This window comes from Notamacropus eugenii, chromosome 5 (assembly GCF_028372415.1).
Source record: "Notamacropus eugenii isolate mMacEug1 chromosome 5, mMacEug1.pri_v2, whole genome shotgun sequence".
Lineage (NCBI taxonomy): Eukaryota > Metazoa > Chordata > Mammalia > Diprotodontia > Macropodidae > Notamacropus > Notamacropus eugenii.
In genome coordinates this window covers 5947201-5967573 of record NC_092876.1, presented here as the reverse complement: position 1 = coordinate 5967573, position 20373 = coordinate 5947201, and the positions used below count along the sequence as shown (strand labels likewise).

General features: G+C 42.8%; 1 protein-coding gene and 1 long non-coding RNA gene across 5 annotated transcripts in view; one reads left to right on the top strand and one right to left on the bottom strand.

Moving 5' to 3' along the window:
* Positions 1-12117, top strand: part of LOC140508236 (uncharacterized) — a 43311-nt gene extending 31194 nt beyond the window's left edge. The window contains exons 3-4 of one of the 2 annotated variants that reach the window (XR_011968351.1): positions 6008-6143; positions 11979-12117. This is a non-coding gene — a long non-coding RNA (uncharacterized lncRNA). Of the gene's footprint in view, positions 1-6007; positions 6144-9782; positions 10159-11978 lie in introns of those variants that run through there. The other variant, XR_011968350.1, reaches the window with a different exon arrangement.
* The window catches only part of LOC140508222 (uncharacterized), a 36634-nt gene that overhangs the window by 13575 nt on the left and 2686 nt on the right, over positions 1-20373 (bottom strand). For 2 of the 3 annotated variants that reach the window (XM_072615998.1, XM_072615999.1), the window contains exons 2-5: positions 9462-9660; positions 6795-6940; positions 2853-2979; positions 1718-1813 (exon numbers count right to left, since the gene is read on the bottom strand). In XM_072615998.1, coding sequence (XP_072472099.1) covers positions 1718-1813; positions 2853-2979; positions 6795-6940; positions 9462-9483 — 391 coding nt within the window. In that variant the 5' untranslated portion in view covers positions 9484-9660. Of the gene's footprint in view, positions 1-1717; positions 1814-2852; positions 2980-6794; positions 6941-8727; positions 9041-9461; positions 9661-20373 lie in introns of those variants that run through there. The other variant, XM_072616000.1, reaches the window with a different exon arrangement.

Sequence of the window (20373 nt, the reverse complement as noted above, 5' to 3'; positions counted from 1 at the left end):
AATATGTTTAATATGGATGTATATCTGTATAGCCTATAATCAGATTGCATGCCCTCTTAGGTTGGGGGAAGAGAAAATGGGGGAGAAATTTTAAAACTCACAATGTTATGATAGTGAATGTTGATAATTAAAAATAAATAAATATATTTTTAAAACTCTCACTTTCTCCATTCCTAGCAGACACTGCCCTACATCTGTCTTCCTTTTCATGGCCAAATGCTTACAGATGGCCATCTACACTTGGGCATTACTCTTTACACTCCTTTACTCTTACTTCCTCCAAAACTCTGTATCCTGTCTCCCAATTCACTGGTCACTTGAAGCACCTCCCTCCAAAGTGATCAGTGACCTCCTAATTGCTAAACCAAAGGTCCTTTTAATCAGTCCTCATCCTTCTTGACCTCTCTGGAGCTTTTCTCACCATCACTCACCACCTATTCTTTGATACTCTCTTTCCTCCAGGTTTCAGTGACACTCCTCTATTTGGGTTCTCCTTCTATCATGTCCCAAACTAACCACATTATCTTTCTCCCAACCCTCCCATCTTGCTACTTTTCTAACACTATCCAACTCACTCTCCTGATTATCCATGGTGATAATAGAGATGTCATCCACTGCTCACCATCTCTCAAGCTCATATACCATCACCTTCCCTCCATTTTTAATCTTTTGGAAAATGCTGTTTTTCCTTCTTGGTAAAACCTCTCACAGCCATCCCCAGTTGTTTCTCAACACTACCAGCTTCTAAGTTCAGATTCCAAATACCTTACACCTGCAATGTTAAAAAAGCCTGCTGTTTGGTCTCACTGTCTTAAGTCTCCCTGGATAAGTCAATGTTCTCCCCAGCTGTCAAATTCAACTTGCTAAAGCTCACATCTGACCTTATCACTGCCTCCTCAATAAACTGCAATGGCTCCCTAGCACCAGGATGACATAGAAAGTCCGATGCTGGACTGTTAGGGAACTTCATCATCTGCCCCTCTCCCACCTTTCCAGTCCTGCTTCATCTCATGCCAACTCCACATATGTCATGATCCAATAGCAAAGACTCCTTTGTATGCCTTCAACAGAACAAATTATCTCCAGTCTCCATGGGCTTACCCTGGCTGGCCCTCATGCCTCGAATGCTCCCTCTGCCTCCTCTGAAGCCCCAGATCAAGCCCACCCTCCACAGTAAGGCTTTTCCAACCCTCCTTACTCCAAGAGCCTTCCCTCCCTTGACTAGTTACAGTTTCACCTGTACATAGGATGCTTTACAAGCCTCTGTGCAGGTTCCCTTCCTCACTGGTCTGTGAGCTCCATGAGAGCAGTTGATGTCCCTCACAATTCTTTCAATCTCCAGCACTCAGCACACAGAAGGCACTTAATAAATGCTTGCACACTTGAAGAAGGCCTAAGAAAAGGCCCATCTCAGACAACCTAGGCCCTTTCTCGATTCCTTAAGGAGAGCACCATGAACCAAAGTTCAAACAATAGATCTTATGGGATCCCAGTTTTATTCCTGGAACAGAGCTGAAAGGTCAAGGCATCCAACCCCTTCATTTCACACATGGGAAAATTGAGCTTAGGGACTTTCCCAGGATCTTCCTGTGAAAAAATGTCTGAAAAAGAAAGGTATGGCAGGTCTTCCTGCCCACAAGTCTAACATTTCCTTTACTGTGACATGTAGCTACCCTTGTGCTAACAGCCCTCACAGACCTGCTTTTCCCTCACTCACCTGCACAGGAGGTTCTGGGGTCTTCTTGCTCCAGCATCCATGGTGAATCCCCTCCCACAAAATGGGAGATCACATCTTCTCTGGGAGCTGGAAGTCCTGGGCATGGGAATAAGGAAGGGAGGAAAATGGACAAAGTTGGTTAAGGCAGCTCTCTTTAGGGAAAGGGGGCATGAAAGGAGGGTGCCAGCATGCCTCAAGATCCTTGTCCGTGGCATTTACTATTGGAAACTTTGCTGGGGGATGGGAAGGAGATCATGTGGAAGCCAATTTGGAAGCAGAAAGTTCTGTTTTCTCCACTTCCTTCCTACAAGCATGGGCTGAATCCACAGATTCTGCCATCTACAAAGTAACAAGCAATTGCTAGTGGAGTGGAGAGGCAACTTTGGTCTGGGATTAGGAAGCTGTGAGTTCAAATCTGTTCTCAAACAATTACTGGCAAAGCTCCCAAAGCAAGTCACTTAACCTCTGCTTGCCTCAGTTACCTCAATTGTGTAATATCATCTGACTCACATGCTTCTTAGGAGGATGAAATTAAATAACATTTTTTGGCACCATGCTGGCACACAGTAGGTATACATGAATGCTTATATTCCCTTCCTTCCTTTCCCACTATTTCTTTTGGGCTGTGGGGAATTTAGGAAGCAAGATCCAGGTATCTGAGAGTCAGACCAGGAGCTGGGGAGGGCAAATTGATACTTGTCAACAAGAAGAAACTTCCAAAGATCAGACAAAACCTAAAGGAGAAGAGGCTACATTGAGAGGTGAGGGCTTCCCTGCACAGCCCAACTCTAAGGAAAAGCTAGCTGAGCATTTTCAGAGATAAAATTCATGTTCAAGGAGAGGTCAGACTAGGTATATTCTGAGATTCTCAACAGTGGTTTGATCTTTGACCTCAGGCTCCCTCAAACTAGAAAGGGACAGTTTCAGGGGGAACAAAGAAAACTCCTTGTTTTCTATCACACATTGCAAAAATGTTTCATGGAAAATCAGGCAGGAAGAGGACTGTCTCAGATACAGAAGATCTGCATTTTGGCTTTTCAATCATGAATAAATGCTCCATATCCTGAACACTAGGAAGGGAATGAAGGAAGTTCTTTGGATGGTAGATTCATAGATCTAGAGGAAGTGTCCTTACCTAGGGAGAGCAGGTTCTGGGCATTCTCCAGCATGACCTCCTTGTACAGCTCTTTCTGAGGATTGTCCAAGAGGCCCCACTCCTCTGGGGTGAAGTCCACAGCCACATCCTTGAATGTCACCAGCCTCTAAGCCATCAAAAGTCATAGGATGAGCTGAAAGAGACTCCAGAATTCATCTAGTCTCACCCTCATCAATTTAGTGGAGGAAAGTGAAGCACAAAGAGATCTACCCAAAGGTCACACCCTTCATGAGCTTCAGAGCCAATACTTAGAACCACAATCATGAAAAGCCCAGCTGAATATGGAGAACAGCTTTTTGTATTTGCAGCTGGAATAAAGTTGAGAAATGGGATACTAAAAATTGTTTCTCCCTATGGACACAGAGAACTTATTTGATTTATCAGAGATACATGGAGATCTGCCAAGGAGAAAGGGAGAAGGTGAAGTGAAAATCCTCCCTTGTCAGAAAAGGCATAAATCATGTGTGAGAAAGAAAATTCCACTCACTTCAAACAGAAGAACAGAGTGAAAGCCCCTTATCCCTCTCTTCCTCTCCCCCTGACCTAAGACTACCCCTCACCCCCAAAGATGGGGACTTGGCTGACCCAGACCATGCAGCCTGAGGCTTTCTACTGGACCCTGTCCCAGCACCAGAAGCTGAGGATAACAGGAGGCCTGGCCCCAGGAGACCTGCTCTGGGGCAGTGGTAGAGGCAGCAGCCTTGGTGTCCCCTAACCTCTTCAGCCCTTGATTCTCAAGAGACAGAAACTGCCCCTTGCTATGCCTGATGCGCCCAGATGAAGGAACAAACGAGAAGCCTGAAGGGACTGCTGCCCAACAGGAGTCTAGCCAAATGCAGCCTTGCAAGGAGGTTGCACAACCTGGTCTTCAGAAGTTTCCAACAGGGAGAAAGATCATCACCCATCCCTACATGTTGAACACCAAAGTGAGGGCACTTGACAGCCACACAGATATTCAGAGCACCACTGCAGCCCTAAGTGTCAAAGAGGAAGAAAGCAGTAGCAGAAGGACCATTCAGCAGTGGATGGGACCCTACCCAGCCCCCTGCATCCCTGGCCCTAAACCAAGGACATGAAGTGACCAGGAGGGCAGAAGTGGTAGCTGAGTGCAAGGCACCAAAATCTGCAACTAGAGATGTGAGCTTCCCCAGACCACTGGGGGTCCTCTGCAGTCCAGGATAAGAGTTGCAAGGGAGGCAGCAAGTGAGAGCCTGGCCAATATGCAGTGTTCAGAAAGGTGGGTTCTCATGGACTGCATTCCTGCAGGATCAAGCAAGAGATAGAGGAGAATCCACATCCAGTGCAAAATTAAAACAGGTTGGAAGAACCCTCAGCCTCACTAACCTCCTGACAGGAATCTTTAGCACAAAACCACCTTGTTCCTACATGGAATGATGTAGTTTGCCATCAACAACACTGAACAGAAACTCACAACCTAGAAGGGCATCTACACCTAGACTGAGGATGATGTTCCCTCCTTTCAGCACATCACCAAACTGGACTGGACACCACTTTAGGTAGGTTGTCCACCATCATCTGAACACTAGGAATCACAACCAAAATGGCCCATCCCTGGCCTCCACAGAAACCTGAGCCTCAAAGCTGAGCTTCCCTTGACTGTGTCAAGCTCCTTCTCCCAAGGGTCAACTCATAATCATACTCAGGACTAAACTGAGCAGTATGAGACTACTTCCAGTGCAGGGAAAAAGAGACCTCAGGTTGTCTATGGAGGGCTTCAGTGGCTCCAGATATGAGGAGTTATGGCCAAACCATCTCCTGCCTTTGCCTTATGGTTGCTTTCATTTGTCAACGGCAAAACACTCAATCATCATGATTATTTAGTTAGAATGAGTAACCAAGAACAGGGAAGGAGGTTTCCTTCATTTACTACAAAGATAATACTTTATTGACCAATGCTTGGATTTGAGCAAATTCAGGAGAAAGACATTGCCAGTCTTCTTAAGAGAATAAAGGGTCTATGAAGAGACATAGAACTCTGGAATTTGGGAGAGCAAGAGTCAAGACAAGGGACTGTAGATGAGTGAATAACAACACACAAGACTGCTTGACCAGATCTGAAAATACTCTGATACCTGGCACAGCTCATTCATTTTTCCAGCCTCTTAAATGGGGGACACATGGTTGGCCAATATGCCAGGAATCTCAAGCTCTCCCATCTCCCTTGGTTCCACTTCCATTATGTAGTGACATGACTCACCTTCTGTTATTTTGGCTTATTCTCTATCATGCAGTTAAAATTCTTTTTACCTTTTCATCACTGTGATTCTTTCCTTTAAATAACAGATTGAGGCTTTATTGGGAATCCATATTTCAGTTTTCACTTCCTTTACTTCTATTAATTCTGTGCTACACAGTTATGGAATTTATCCATCTTTCCTTCTTTTGGAGATTCCCAGGAATTTGTCTCTGTCCCCTTTTCACTAGGGTCTCTTCAGTCCCTGCTCTCCCCTTCACTGCATGTACTCACAGTGTGGGCTCTCATTGGAGAAAGGCATGCTTTTGTTGATTGATAATTGAGTACCTAACTTGCTCCCAACCAAACCTTTCAAGCTTCTTTCCTTCTATTCTGACCTCTTTCCTTCTCCATCCTCCCACATCCATCCTTTCCCACTGAGGGGTGGGGCCATGAACTTTCATGTATGGAGAGAGCCCAGCTGGCTCATTCCATTTCTGACATACCTGCACCACTTTGGGACTTAATCTGATTGACTTTTCCAGTGTGCCCAGCGTGCCATCCATACTGCAGAGTGTAGTGGACTGCCCATGTCCCTACTCGGCTCGGTGATGTGGTTGAAGAAAAGAGAGATGGGATGTGGGAAAAGATAGACCAGTTCCCTTTATTGATCTGAGGGTCCAGGTATTTATAGACAGAAACTGCAAGCCTATGTGAGATTCTGCTCATCTCCAGTCCCAGAGATCTGGCCAGTCTTATTGTCTTCAAAGACTGTTAGCAGAGAGGACATCTATTTTACATATCCCTTGTTCTCTGTAATTCTCATGTTTGTCTCATGGAGACAGCAACATCTGGGGGGCATGGAGAGCCATTCCTGATGATAATGAGCACAGTGTCAAAGAACAGTTTTCCTGAAGGTCTTTCCTGATCTTGTCAACAGCACTCAACCCTTGTCCTCAGCAGCAGAGAACTCATTTGGACAAAGCTGCTGACTTGTCATCTCTGTCACCTTCACCAGTTGACTGGGAGCCTTTGAGGCCAGGGACTGGTTTTTCCTTCCTGTGTATACACAGCAGGTAAGTCCAGTGTCCCTACCCTTTCTAAATGCTTGTGGCCTTCACCTAAGAACTGGTAAATGGTGAGGATTCAGAGAGACCTGGGAAGGCCTGTGACCTTGGAGCAGCAGCAGGAGGACAATATCTGTTCTGCTGACAGCCCTGAAGAGGACCAGAGCTGGGGGAGCCTCAGGGCTCTGCTCCAGGCCTGGTCAGACAAGACTCAGGGTCAGGGATCCCTGGACCTTTAGTGGCTACAAGGGAGAGGTGGGTTAAAAGAAAGAAAGAGTAAGGTCAGAAGTGGTGTGTGTGTGTGTGTGTGTGTGTGTGTGTGTGTGTGTGTGTGTGTGTCTGTATGTGTCTGTGTGTGTCTGTGTGTGTGTGTGTGTGTGTGTGTGTGGTAGGAATGCAAAAGGATTGCAAGATAGACCCAAAAAGGCAGCAACTGGGGGATGGGCAGGAGTGGAGGTTAGTGCTGGAGATCCCAAAGTGCCTATACATCACTTTATTACACAGAAAGACAGAGCAAGGCAGAATGGTTACCATTTTTTTCACTTTTTGTAAAGAAACAACTCATACGTGAGGTATTACCAACCTCTTAGACAATCCTGGGTCCACAGAAATGGCCTCTATCCCTGACGTTGGGCAAGTCTGAGGAAGGACTGCACTCACCTGGGCTGGGGGGCTGGGTCTCCCAGGGGCCATTCCCTCTGGCTCCAGGATACCTGCTTGGGCCAGGTCTGGGTCCTCTGCAGACTCAGCTGGGCAGGTTGAAGGATTCCCAGTCAGGAAGAGGTCTTTCCAGTCACTTTCAGGACCTACAGTAATTTAGAGAGGGTGGAGTCACACAGGAATTACAAAGGCCCTGCCCCTGCCCCTGCCCTCAGGGCAAAGACACCCAGGTGTGGGGGAAGGAAAGTCAGCTTTGGGCATCAAGATGGTCTGAACAAGAAAACTATTCCTCTCCCCCATTCTCCTACAAAGAACCAGGAGGCAGAAGGGGCTTAGGGATTCCAAGTGGCATGAGAATAGTCAGAGTCTCCAAGACTCCTGAGCCAGAGCTCTCCCTCCAACCCGCCTCTGCCCTCCCTACCTCCCCTCTCCTCAACAAACACATAAACAGGATCTAAATTCTCCCTCATTACACCTGCCTCACCCAGATAACCACTTTGCTCATTCAACTGTATGCTCCAGGGGTTAAGTCTTGGGCTTTCTTCATGCTTGTCCAGCACCAGGCCCCCTCCATATGCCCAACCACCCACCCCCAACACACACCCCATCTCCCCCTCGTCTAGATCTAGGAAAGAGGGTAGATAGAGAAGGTTGAAGACAGGGAGGGCTCTGGGATGGAGCTGCCAGGAGTGATCAGGGCAAGCCTGAGAGGAAGAGACACAATCCTGGCTGGGACTCAGTTATCTGGCAGTCAGACTGAGGGTTTAGAAGAAATGTGGGGGCAGGAGGAGAGGGGACATCTGAGTGACAGAAGGGTTCCAGGAAGACAGCTGAGCCTGTAACTGTGTCCTGGGTCTTGCCAGGGGCCAGGGGTTGGGGTGTGTGACCCCTGGGACCTTCCTTGGAGGCTGCTTATCTGAGTCCCAGGAGGGAAAGTGGAGGCAGGGAAGCAAAGGCCTAGAATCTGAGAGGGAGCCAGCAGGAGAGCCACAGGTTCAGGTAAGGGAGGCCAGGCAGGAGCCTTACTGCTGTTAACCTGAAAACTTGGTTAAAGAAAAGCTAACAGGCTAATGCATACATTTCATAATTTAATTAATTAATTGATCAATTCCCTATTAAAGAAAATGGTAACATAATGCATTATGGAGCCAGAAATGTTCTGGCTGCCGATACAAAGAATTGGGCAGCCTTAAATATGTTTTAGGACAAAGATGTGTTCTGTGTCCTTCAGATCTACGGTCTCCATAAGTCATTCACTAGACCATTAGAAAGGAATTTCTCAATTGCATAGGCTGTAAATACAATAAGATAACGGAGTTTCACAAAATTTCACATAGAAATTATGACCCAAGATATCTGTGTTTTCTTTACCATTAACATGCCATAACATAGTATATGTCCAGAAAATATGAAGATCTGGAAAACGTCCCGTTATTCAAGATAGCGTCTTAGGTTAAAGGTCTCTTAAGGAATGTTAAGTCAGCCCTGGCTGGCTTTTGCTGACATAGGAAGAGGCATTCTCTGAGTTTGCTTCAGAGAGAACAAAGAGATTATTCCAAAATTTTATATTAAACATTTATCAGGGCCTGGGTCTTTACAGGGAGCCAGGGCTGCTGTTGGGACACTGGAACAGGAGACAGGACATTGGAGTCCTGAGGGGGAGGCTGAAGGGAGTCCTGCTGGGTCCCTATGGGGGAGGTCTGAAAGGTGGCAAGTGTGACTCAGTGGTGAAGCTGGGGAAGGCGTCCCAGGGCATTTGGGAAGGGAGACTGAGCCCTGAAAAGAGGCAGGGACTGGGATCCTGCCAGGGAGCCAGCAATGGAGAAAAGAGGGCTCCTAGCAGCCCTGAAGGACACTGAGCACATGGTCCCATGGGAAAGAAACCCAAGCCAGCAGGAGCTGAGGGCTGCATGGCTTACTGACTCAGACCTACCTGGGAGGTGCGGGCACAGAGCTGGCTTCTGCGAGGAACAGGGAGCTCAGCTCCAAAGGAAGTAGGAAGCATAATCACAGCTCCAAAGGAAGAAAGCAGCTGGATCTCAGCTCCATGGGCTTCCTCTTCCAGCCAGGATACTACTGGGGGCTCTCTCAGTTTCAGAGCCCCACCCTATCCATTCCCACTGAGACCTCAGGATCTTCCCTTTCCTCCAATGGCTCCCACAGTCAGCTTCCCAGACCCGACAGGACTCTCCTCCCCCAGCCCTGCCCTCCATCCTGTGCAATGCCTTGGCCAATGAAATAACTCATTTCCCCTCTAGGTCCCTCCCCTGGCCTCCACACTCCACCCCAGGGCTCAAATTCCACCTGGGCCCCCACCCACTCCACTAGTCACCTGGGAGAGTTCTCCTCCCACAACCTCTCTCACTCCCTCCTTCCCCTGCTCTGGGACTCAGACCCTCCTCCTTCTGAGCAGGATCTCCTGGTCTTCTTCCAGCTCTAGTCCCACATGCACCTTCTTCCAAACTAGGACACCAGACCCTCCCTCCCTCCTGTCTCTCCCAACCATCCCCTCCCCCACCAGGCAGGTGTCCCTGTCCTCCCTGCTGTTGGACCCCACACTTGCCCAACCCAGTTTAACCCTCTCCTTCAGTCTTGAAACATTTGCATTTCCCTCTATCTTGTTCTTTCTTTTCCTAAAGGACATTCTCTCACTGAATTAGGACTAACCTTTGCCTGAAGCTCTTTCCATCTTTATCAAATTCTCAGTTGCTCTGCTGTTTTTCCTCAGTCTTGATATGAGATTCACAGATTTCTCTCAAAACGAAGTCACCCTGGCTATCATTCATGAATCTTGGCTGCCATGCTGCTTGCACAGAAATGCTCAGCCCTGACGCAGTCTCTCGGATTTCAAGCCTGGTATCTCCACCTGAAGGAAACCAAGAAAGAAACATAGTTTTGAAATGTATTTATGGACACAAACACACATACACAATATATCCTTTTCCTTCCATTGACTGAAAGTAATGGATTTGTAATCTATTTCTTTAGGGAAAAAGAGTCTTCAAATTTAAATGGGCAGAATGCATCATTTGAAAACGCCTTTGGCGAATATCCCCAGGATGATTTGGTTTACAAAGAGTTTCCCGGTACAAAACACAGGATTCTCACAAGCCTCCAATACAGGAAAAACTACCATTCTTTTTGCTGGCCCAGCTCAGATTATGAGCTCCGAATGGCTGAATGACCTGATCAACATCCCTGCAACTGAGATTAAACTCAAATCCTGTGACTGGGCACGCTTTGTCCACAGAACTAGATGGTCTTTCTCTATTTTTTTTTAAAGAAATACTATTTATTATTACGTGTTTATTTGTTTGTATCTGTAAGCATGTATAGAGACCATTATGTAAGCAGCCATTGAAACAAGCACCCTGTGTATGTAGGACACTTGGTACCTGGTAGGACACGTTTTAGAAGCATTGCTGCAGAAATATGAATTCAAGCTCAATGAACAGCATGAGAAACACACTATAAAATGTAATTTGAGGTCAGAATTTTTAAAATACAAATGTGATTGGATTTTTTAAAAACTATGATGCTTGTCACATCCTATACTTCAATTTGTTGTGCTTACAATTACCACTTTGCACCATCTGAAAAATGATTTCTTTGGGAAGGCATTGCTAAGTTCCAAGATTGTAGGGAGTGGACCAGATAAGGAAACTGAGGCAAATGGAAATACTATGACTTGCACAGGGTCACAATGCTGTTTCCTTATCTGTAAAAGGAGGATAATATCAGCAGCTACTTGCTAGGATTCTCACAATGATCAAATGAGATCATGCTTGCAATGTTTTGGATCAGACGAGGCATTATATAACTGTTAACTATCATTATTATCACTTTTACTGTTTGTTCCTCAACTCTGCTCTCCTTGAACTGCCACTGTCCTACGAGGCCCTGACCTCTCCTGCAGTCCCTGGAATCTAGTCTCTTTCCTTTGGTCACATGCAGATTCTGGCCTCAGTCCTGTTTTCTGTCTCCTTCTTTCACACTGTAACCTACAAGGAGTTACCTTTGTCCAGTTCTAACGTGGATGGGACCCGACCAGACGCAAGGCTAGAGATCCCAAAGGTTGCTGGAGGGTGTCTTGTTATGGAACACCTGGGAATTTATCTCCCATCTCCCTAAACTGAAGGTGGCAGTCACCTATGTGGATCTGGCCAATCATTCTTCAAGAATGGAGACACAGACTGGACCATACAAATCATAAAGGAGCTTGGCTTGGTGATGTAAGCAAGCCTCAGCGTTGGATTGCTTCAAGATAAGATACTGGCCTTCCTGCCTGCTCACATGCTGACTAATGAAGAGAGAAAATCATGAAACCAGGTTGCTTGGGTCCACTATAAAGTTCAGTAACATCACCTCACCTGGGTCTTGACTCTGGCAAGGCAATCCTTTGACACCTCCCTAACTGGTTCCCTGGCCTAGCTTTTCCAGATCATTTCATTCCTCCCTGACCCTCCAACATGGCTTGTTCTCACCAACCCTCTCAGTTGAGAATTTGGTCTCATATTTCCTTGAAGCAATTGGACATCTACACTGAGCTTTCTTATCTCTTCCTAATCTCACATAAATTAGAAAACTTCTTTTCCTACTTTCTCCCAGTCTCTGATGACAGGGGGAGGGAGGAGGGGAGGCCCTGCTCCTCCAGTAATATGCCCTACTCTATCATCTCTATTTTCTCATTAATTTTCAGTCTCTTCCTTTTTACTGGCTCCTTCCCAACTGCCAGAAAAGAAATCATATCACCTCAGGCCTCAAAAAACTCTCACTTTGAGATGAGCATTGTTAGAACCTTACTGTCATCAGATTTGGCTCAAAGAGGGAATAACATACTCAGGTACAGAAATCTAATTCATATTACAGGAAGTTTGTAGGGGAAAGCAGAAAGAAAAGGGAAGGTGTGGATAGAAAGGAGGGAAAAAGTGGTAAGGTAAAAGGGAAAGAAAAGGGAGGGGGCTAACAGAAGAGAGGGCAGATTGAGGGAGGCAATAGTGAAAAGCAAAATTGTAGTGAGGAGAGGAAGGAAGAAAGAAGAAAAGTATAAGTGGGGGAGATAGGATGGAAAGAAAGACACAGATATTGATCATAATTCTGTGAATGGGATGAACTCTCCCATAAAATGGAAGCAAGCTAGCAGAGTGGGTTAAAAACCATAATCCTGCAATATGTTGTTTACAGGAAACATATCTGAAGCAGAGGGATACACACAGAGTGAAGATAAAAGGCTGGAGTAGAATATATTATGCTTCAGCTAAAGAAAAAAAAGTACGGGTAACAATCCTGATCTCAAACAAAGTAAATGCAAAAATAGATCTAATTACATGCAATAAGGAAGAAAACTACATCCTACTAAAAGTTACCACAGACAATAAAGTGATATCATTACTAAACACACATGCACCAAATAGTATAGCATCCAAATTCTTAGAGGAAAAGTTAAGGGAGTTACAGTAAGAAATAGAGAGCAAAATTATATTAGTGGGGCACCTCAACCTCCCTTTCTCAGAATTACATAAATCAAAACACAAAATAAACAAGAAGTTAGGGAATAGAATTTTAGAAAAGTTAGATATGGTAGACCTCTGGAGAAAACTGAATGGAGATAGAAAGGAATATGGGAGGAGCCAAGATAGCAGCAGAGTAGAAAGACACACATATGCTAGCTCCAAACCCACAACCCATAAAATATCTGTAAAAAAGAACTCCCAACAAATTCTGGAGCAGCAGAAGCCACAGAACAACGGAGTGGACGAGATTTCTGTTCCAGAGAGACCTGAAAACCTGATGCAAAAGGTCCCTCGTGAACGGGACCCGGAGCAGAGCGCAGCCCTGCCTTGGCCGCACTGCACCAAGAGGAGCAGATCCGAGCAGGCTTCAGGGACAGAATCTCCAGCAGCAGCACAGGTCCCTCCACCCACAGGTGACAAGGGTCGGTGAGAGGGTCTCTTTGGCTGGTCGAGAGGGGAGTGGGGTGTCCCCATAACTCAGGCCCCCTCGGGAGGCAGCAGCAGGGGTGGCGGCAGACAGAGGCTCCCCAAGCAGGCAGGAGCTCAGATCCATTGTTGAAGGTCTCTGCATAAACCTCCTGAGGGAACTGAGCCCTGTGTGGCAGCCCTGCTCCCACCTGAGCACCTGAAATTAATCTCACACTGAATAGCAGCCCCGCCCCCACCCAAAGCCCTGAGGCTGGGAAGCAGCATTTGAATCTCAGACCTCAAGCACTGGCTGGGCAGATCTGGAAGAGTGGTGGGTATGGAAAGAAAACTCAGAAGTCAAGTCACTGGCTGGGAAAATGCCCAGAAAAGGAAAAAAAATGACTATAGAAGGTTACTTTCTTGGTGAACAGATAATTCCTCCCTTCCTTTCTGATGAGGAAGAACAATACTTACCATCAGGGAAAGACACAGAAGTCAAGGCTTCTGTATCCCACACATACAAAATAAATATACCCTAGGCCCATGGAAGAGCTCAAAATGGATTCTGAAAATCAAGTAAGAGAGGTGGAGGAAAAACTGGGAAGAGAAATGAGAGACATGCAAGTAAAGCATGAAAAGCAGGTCAACACCTTGCTAAAGGAGACCCAAAAAAATGCTGAAGAAAATAACACCTTGAAAACTAGCCTAACTCAACTGGCAAAAGAGGTTCAAAAAGCCAATGAGGAGAAGAATGCTTTAAAAAGCAGAATTAGCCCAAGGGAAAAGGAGGTCCAAAAGCTCACTGAAGAAAATAGTTCTTTCAAAATTAGAATGGAATAGATGGAGGCTCATGACTTTATGAGAAACCAAGAAATCACAAAACAAAACCAAAAGAATGAAAAAATGGAAGATAATGTGAAATATCTCATTGGAAAAACAACTGACCTGGAAAATAGATCCAGGAGAGACAATTTAAAAATTATGGGCCTACCTCAAAGCCATGATCAAAAGAAGAGCCTAGACATCATCTTTCATGAAATTATCAAGGAAAACTGCCCTGAGATTCTAGAACCAGAGGGCAAAATAAGTATTCAAGGAATCCACCGATTACCGCCGATTACCAAAAAGAGAAACTCCTAGGAACATTGTGGCCAAATTCCAGAGTTCCCTGGTCAAGGAGAAAATATTGCAAGCAGCTAGAAAGAAACAATTCAAGTATTGTGGAAATACAATCAGGATAACACAAGATCTAGCAGCTTCTACATTAAGGGATCAAAGGGCGTGGAATATGATATTCCAGAAGTCAAAGGAACTGGGACTAAAATCAAGAATCACCTACCCACCAAAACTGAGTATAATACTTCAGGGGGAAAATTGGTCTTTCCATGAAATAGAGGACTTTCAAGCATTCTTGATGAAAAGACCAGAGCTGAAAAGAAAATTTGACTTTCAAACACAAGAATGAAGAGAAGCATGGAAAGGTAAACAGCAAAGAGAAGTCATAAGGGACTTACTAAAGTTGAACTGTTTACATTCCTACATGGAAAGACAATATTTGTAACTCTTGAAACTTTTCAGTATCTGGGTAGTGGGTGGGATTACACATACACACACACACACACACACACGCACACACACACACACAGAGACAGAGAGCACAGAGTGAATTGAAGAGGATGGGATCATATCTTAAAAAAATGAAATTAAGCGGTGAGAGAGAAATATATTGGGAGGAGAAAGGGAGAAATGGAATGGGGCAAATTATTTCTCATAAAAGAGGCAAGCAAAAGACTTTTTAGTGGAGGGGAAAAGAAGGGAGGTGAGAGAAAAACATGAAGTTTACTCTCATCACATTCCACTAAAGGAAGGAATAAAATGCACACTCATTTTGGTATGAAAACCTATCTTACAATACAGGAAAGTGGGGGAGAAGGGGATAAGCAGGGTCGGGGGCAGGATGGAAGGGAGGGCAATGGGAGGAGGGAGCAGTTTGAAGTCAACACTCTTGGGGAGGGACAGCATCAAAAGAGAGAATAGAAGCAATGGGGGGCAGGATAGGATGGAGGGAAATATAGTTAGTCTTACACAATACGACTACTATGGAAGTCATTTGCAAAACTACACAGATATGGCCTGTATTGAATTGCTTGCCTTCCAAAGGGAATGGGTGGGGAGGGAGGGATGAAGAGAAGTTGGAACTCAAAGTTTTAGGAACAACTGTTGAGTACTGTTCTTGCTACTAGGAAATAAGAAATACAGGTAAAGGGGTATAGAAAGTTATCTGGCCCTACAGGACAAAAGAGAAGATGGGGACAAGGGAAGGGAGGGATGATAGAAGAGAGGGCAGATTGGTGATAGGGGCAATTAGAATGTTCGGTGTTTTGTGGGGGGGGGGGGACAAATGGGGAGAAAATTTGCAACCCACAATTTTGTGAAAAGGAATGTTAAAAGTTAAATTAATTAATTAAAAAAAAAAGAAAGGAATATGACTTTTCTCAGTGACACATTGCACCTATACAAAAATTGACCATGTATTAGGGGATTAAAAACTTCCCCATCCAATGCATAAAGACAGAAATATTAAATGCATCCTTTTCACATTATGATACAATAAAATACAATAAAAACTACACGTAATAAGTATTATAAATAAGTAATAAAGATAGAATAAAAATTAATTGGAAACAAAGTAATCTCATCCTAAAGAATGAGTAGCTCAGACGACAAATAAAAACAAGTAACTTCATCCAAGAGAATGACAATAAGGAGACAACATACCAAAATTTATGGGATGCAGCAAAAGCAGTTCTTAGGGCAAGTTTTATGTCTCTAAATGCTTACATGAATAAAATAGAGAAAAAAGAGATCAATGAATTGGGCATGCAGCTAAAAAAGCTAGAAAAAAGAACAAATTAAAATCCCTAATTAAATACCAAATTAGAAATTCTTAAAACCAAAGGAAAGATTAATGAAATTGAAATTAAAAAAACTATTGAACTAATAAATAAAACTTAGAGCTGATTTTATGAAGAAACCAATCAAATAAGTAAACCATTGGTTAATCTGACTTAAAAAAAGAAGAAAACCAAATGACCAATATCAAATACAAAAAGGGTAGATTCACCATCAATGGAGAGGAAATTAAAACAATAATTAGGAGCTATTTTAGCCAACTGAATGTCAACATATTTGACAATCTTAATGAAATGGATGAATATTTATAAAAATATGAACTGTACGAATTAACAGAAGAGGAAATAAAGCACTCAAATCTATCTGTGTTCATCCTTTGTTTTCGAAGACCATGACCTCAGGGAAATGATGACATGACTAGCACTTGACTTGGTTTTGAGTGAGGGAGGGCTGTGCAGGTCACCAGCCTCACTTTCTCCTCCTGAGCCATCTCTCTATCAAAAATAAAGTACAAGCAAAGCTTAGAGAGATGCAGGATTCCTGGCTCAGGAAGAAGCAGATGAAATTCAGTTTTATGCTGAGAGTAACAATCTAAAACACTTTTATGATTCCCTAAAAGCTATTTATGCACCAAAAACTTATGGTGCATCACAACTACTCAGTGCTGATGGAGTCACACTGATTAGTGATAAGGACATGATCCTAGAGAGATGGGCTGAACACTTCCATAGTGTTCTCAACAGACTATCATCAATCAATGCTGAGGCCACTGACCATTTTTCTCAGGTTAAAGTCAGTCCCTTCTTAGCTGAACTTCCAACTGAAGAAGAGGTTTTGAGGGCCATTAGGCTCCTTTCATGTGGCAAAGCACCTGGTGCTGATTCTATTCCAGCTAAGATTTACAAGGTTAGGGGGACCATTGCTCATACAAAAGATGACCCAAATATTCCAGGTTATATGGCAAGAGGAGGTTAGCCCCCAGGAGTTCAAGGATGCCTCCACTGTCCATCTCTATAAAGGTAAAGGGAATAGACTGTCCTGTGACGATCACAGAGGGGTCTCTCTCGTAGTTACTGCTGGCAAGATTCTTGCTAGAGTCCTCCTTAATAGGCTGATCCTTCACCTAGAAAACACTTAAATAACTCCATTTCAGAAAAAGAAATTGAACTAGCCATCAGTGAACTCCCTAAGAAAAAATCTCCTAGGCCAGATGGATTTACAAGTGAATTCTATCAAACATTTAAAGAACAATTAATTCCAATAGTATATGAATTATTTAGCAAAATAGGCAGAGAAAAAGTTCTACCAAATGCTTTTTATGATACAAATGTGGTGCTAATACCTAAACCAGGAAGAGTCAAAATGGAGAAAGAAAAGTATAGAATAATTTCCCTAATGAATATAGAAGCAAAAATTTTAAATAAAATATTGGAAAAGAGTTTACAGAAATTTATATAGCATAATACACTATGACAGGGTGGGATTTATACCAGCAACGCAGGGCTAGATCAGTAATAAGAAAACTACCAGCATTACTGACCATATCAGCAACAAAACTTACAGAAATCATGTGATTATCTGAATAGATACAGAAGAAACTTCTGACAGAATACAACACCCATTCCTATTAAACACACTGGAGAACATAGGAATAAATAGAGTCTTTCTTAAAATGATAGTAACACCTACCTAAAACCATCAGTAAATATTATGTGTAATGGGGATAAGCTAGAAGCATTTCCAATAAGATCAGGGGTAAAACAAGGACGTCCATTATCACCCTTGTTATTCAGTAGGATACTAGAAACAATAGCTTTAGTAATAAGAGAAGAAAAATAAATTGAAGGGATTAGAAGAGGCAAAGCAAAAACAAAGCTATCACTCTTTGCCAATGATGTGATAGTATACTTAGAGAATCCTAGAGAATCAAGTAAAAAAATTTTTGAAATAATATACAAATTTCTCAAAGTTGCAGGATATAATATAAGCTCACATAAATCATCCACATTTCTATATATTACTAACAAAGCCCAATAGCAAGAGACAGAAAGAGAAATTTCACTTGAAAGCATATACAATATAAAATATTTGGCAGTCTATCTGCTAAAATAAATTCAAGAACTATAAGAACATAATTACAAAACACTTTTCACACAAGTAAAGTCAGATGTAAACAACTGGAAAAATATCAGCTGATCATGGGTAGGCTGAGCTAATATAATTAAAATGACAACTCTACCTAAAATGATTTACTTATTCAGTGTCATACCAAGGACAATAACCAAAATATTTTAAAGAGCTAGAAAAAGTCATAACAAAATTCATCTGGAAGAACAAATGGTCAAGAATATTCAAGGGAATTAATGGAAAACAATGCAAAGGAAGGTGGCTTAACAATACCAGATCTTAAATTTTATTATAAAGTGACAATCATCAAAATTACTTGGTACCGGCTAAGAAATAGAGTGGTGGATCAGTGGAATAAGCTAGGTATGTATAGCAGTAAGGACCCTGGCATACACAGGAGGCCCTGCTATACAGGTTCTTAGATCTGCTTTTCTCAAAGTTAAGCAACTTTTGAGTGGCCAACAATCTACTTTAATTACATCCACCAACAGAGAAAATATAAGTGGAGAAATAAAGACCAACAGGGCTTCTGTCTGACCATAAACAACACATACATCACGGATCAACAGACAGATCCAGCTGTCTTACCATGACAGACATATGTAGTCACCCGACAGAGACACCTTAACATACGTGTTTTCAAAGCTGGGAGTCTCATCTGGCACCTGAACTTTCTTCCAAAGGGTAAGCCCCAAGGTAAAACCTCATCTCAGAGTATATATACAATTTTCAAAACTAGAAGGCATCATGACCCTCCTGACCCATTGCTTCATCAAAATTAACAAAAGCTTCCCTTACTGGGCTTCAGGTGAGGCCTATTAGTGGATGGGGAAGATCTTTAACTTTGCCACTACAGTATACAAGACACAGTAGTCAATGACTATAGTACCCTCCTGTTTGATAAACCCAAAGACTCCACCTCCTGGGATAAAAACTCATTATTTGATAAAAACTGCTGGGAAAACTGGAAAATGGTATGGCAGAAATTAGGCAGAGACCAACATCTTACAGTGTATACCAAGGGTAAGGTCAAAATGGGTATAGGATTTAGACAGAAAGGATGATACCATAAGCAAATTACATGAGCAAGGCATAGTTTACCTGTAAGATCTATAGAGAAGGGAAGGATTTATGACCAAAAAGAGACAGAACATTGTGAAATGAAAATGGATAATTTTGATGATATTAAATTAAAAAGGTCTGCCAAAAGCCAATGCAATCATGATTAGAGGGGAAGCAGAAAGCTGAGAAACAATTTTTATGAGCTGTGTTTCTAATAAAGGCCTCATTTCTAAAATATATAAAGAACTGACTAAAATTTATAAGAATACACATCATTACCCAATTGATAAATGGTCAAAGGATAGAAACAGGCAGTTTTCAGCTGAAAAAATTAAAGTTATCTATTGTCATGTGAAAAAATGCTCTAAATCGCTACTGATTAGAGAAATGCAAATTAAAACAACTCTCAGGTACCACCTTGCACCTATCAGATTGGATAACATGACAGAAAAGGAAAATGGTGAGTGTTGGAGAAGTTGTGGGAAGATTGGGACACTAATGTATTATTTGTGGAGTTGTGAACTGATCCAACCATTCTGAAGAGCAATTTGGAACTATGCCCAAAGGGCTATAAAACCATGCATACCCTTTGATCCAGTAATACCACTATTAGGTCTGTATTCCAAAGAGATCAGTAAAAGGGGAAAAAGACCCATATATACAAACATATCTATAGCAGCTCTTTTTGTGGCTGCAAAAAATTGAAACTGAGGGAATGCCCATCAATTAGGGACTGGCTGAACAAGTAGTGGTATATGAACGTAATGGAATATGATTGTTCCATAAGAAATGATGTGCAGGCCAACTTCAGAAAGCCCTGGAAAGACTTACGTGAAGGGATGCTGAGTCACGTGAGCAGAACCAGGGAAACATTGTACACAGTAACAGCAACATTGTAACAGTAACAGCAACATTGTGCAACAATCAACTTTGATACACTCAGCTCTTCTCACCAATGAAATTAACTAAGACAATTCCAAAAGACTCATGATGGAAAATACTATCCACATCTGAATGGAGAGCAAAGTATAGTATTTTCACCTATTAAATTTTTTTCTTTCTTTCTCATGGCTTTTCCCTTTTGTTCTGATTCTTCTTTCACCACATAAGTAACGTGGAAATGTGTTTAATATGACTATATATATATGCATATACACATATATGCATACATATATATCCTATATCATATTGCATGCCCTCTGGGGGAGGAAGAAGGGAGAGAGAGTAAGAAGGAGAAAAAAATTGGAACTCAATATCTAAAAAGAGTAATTATTGAAAACTGTCTTTCCATGTAATTGGAAAAAAATCCTATTAAGTGGGGGGAAAAGTTGCATGTGAGTTTTCCTTTTCACTGAGGGAAGATCAGTTCAGAAAGGGAGAAAATGAATGTTAATTCAAAAAGTAAATTTGACAAAATCTGGCATTTTGAGGGACACTAATAATAGGACTGCCCTTCCCTCCCCTTCCCCCCAAAGGAGAACAAGAAAGAAATTGTTGGATATTTGTATTACTCACACAAGAGAATAGCAGGAAGGCCAGATGGAATTGGGGCAGTT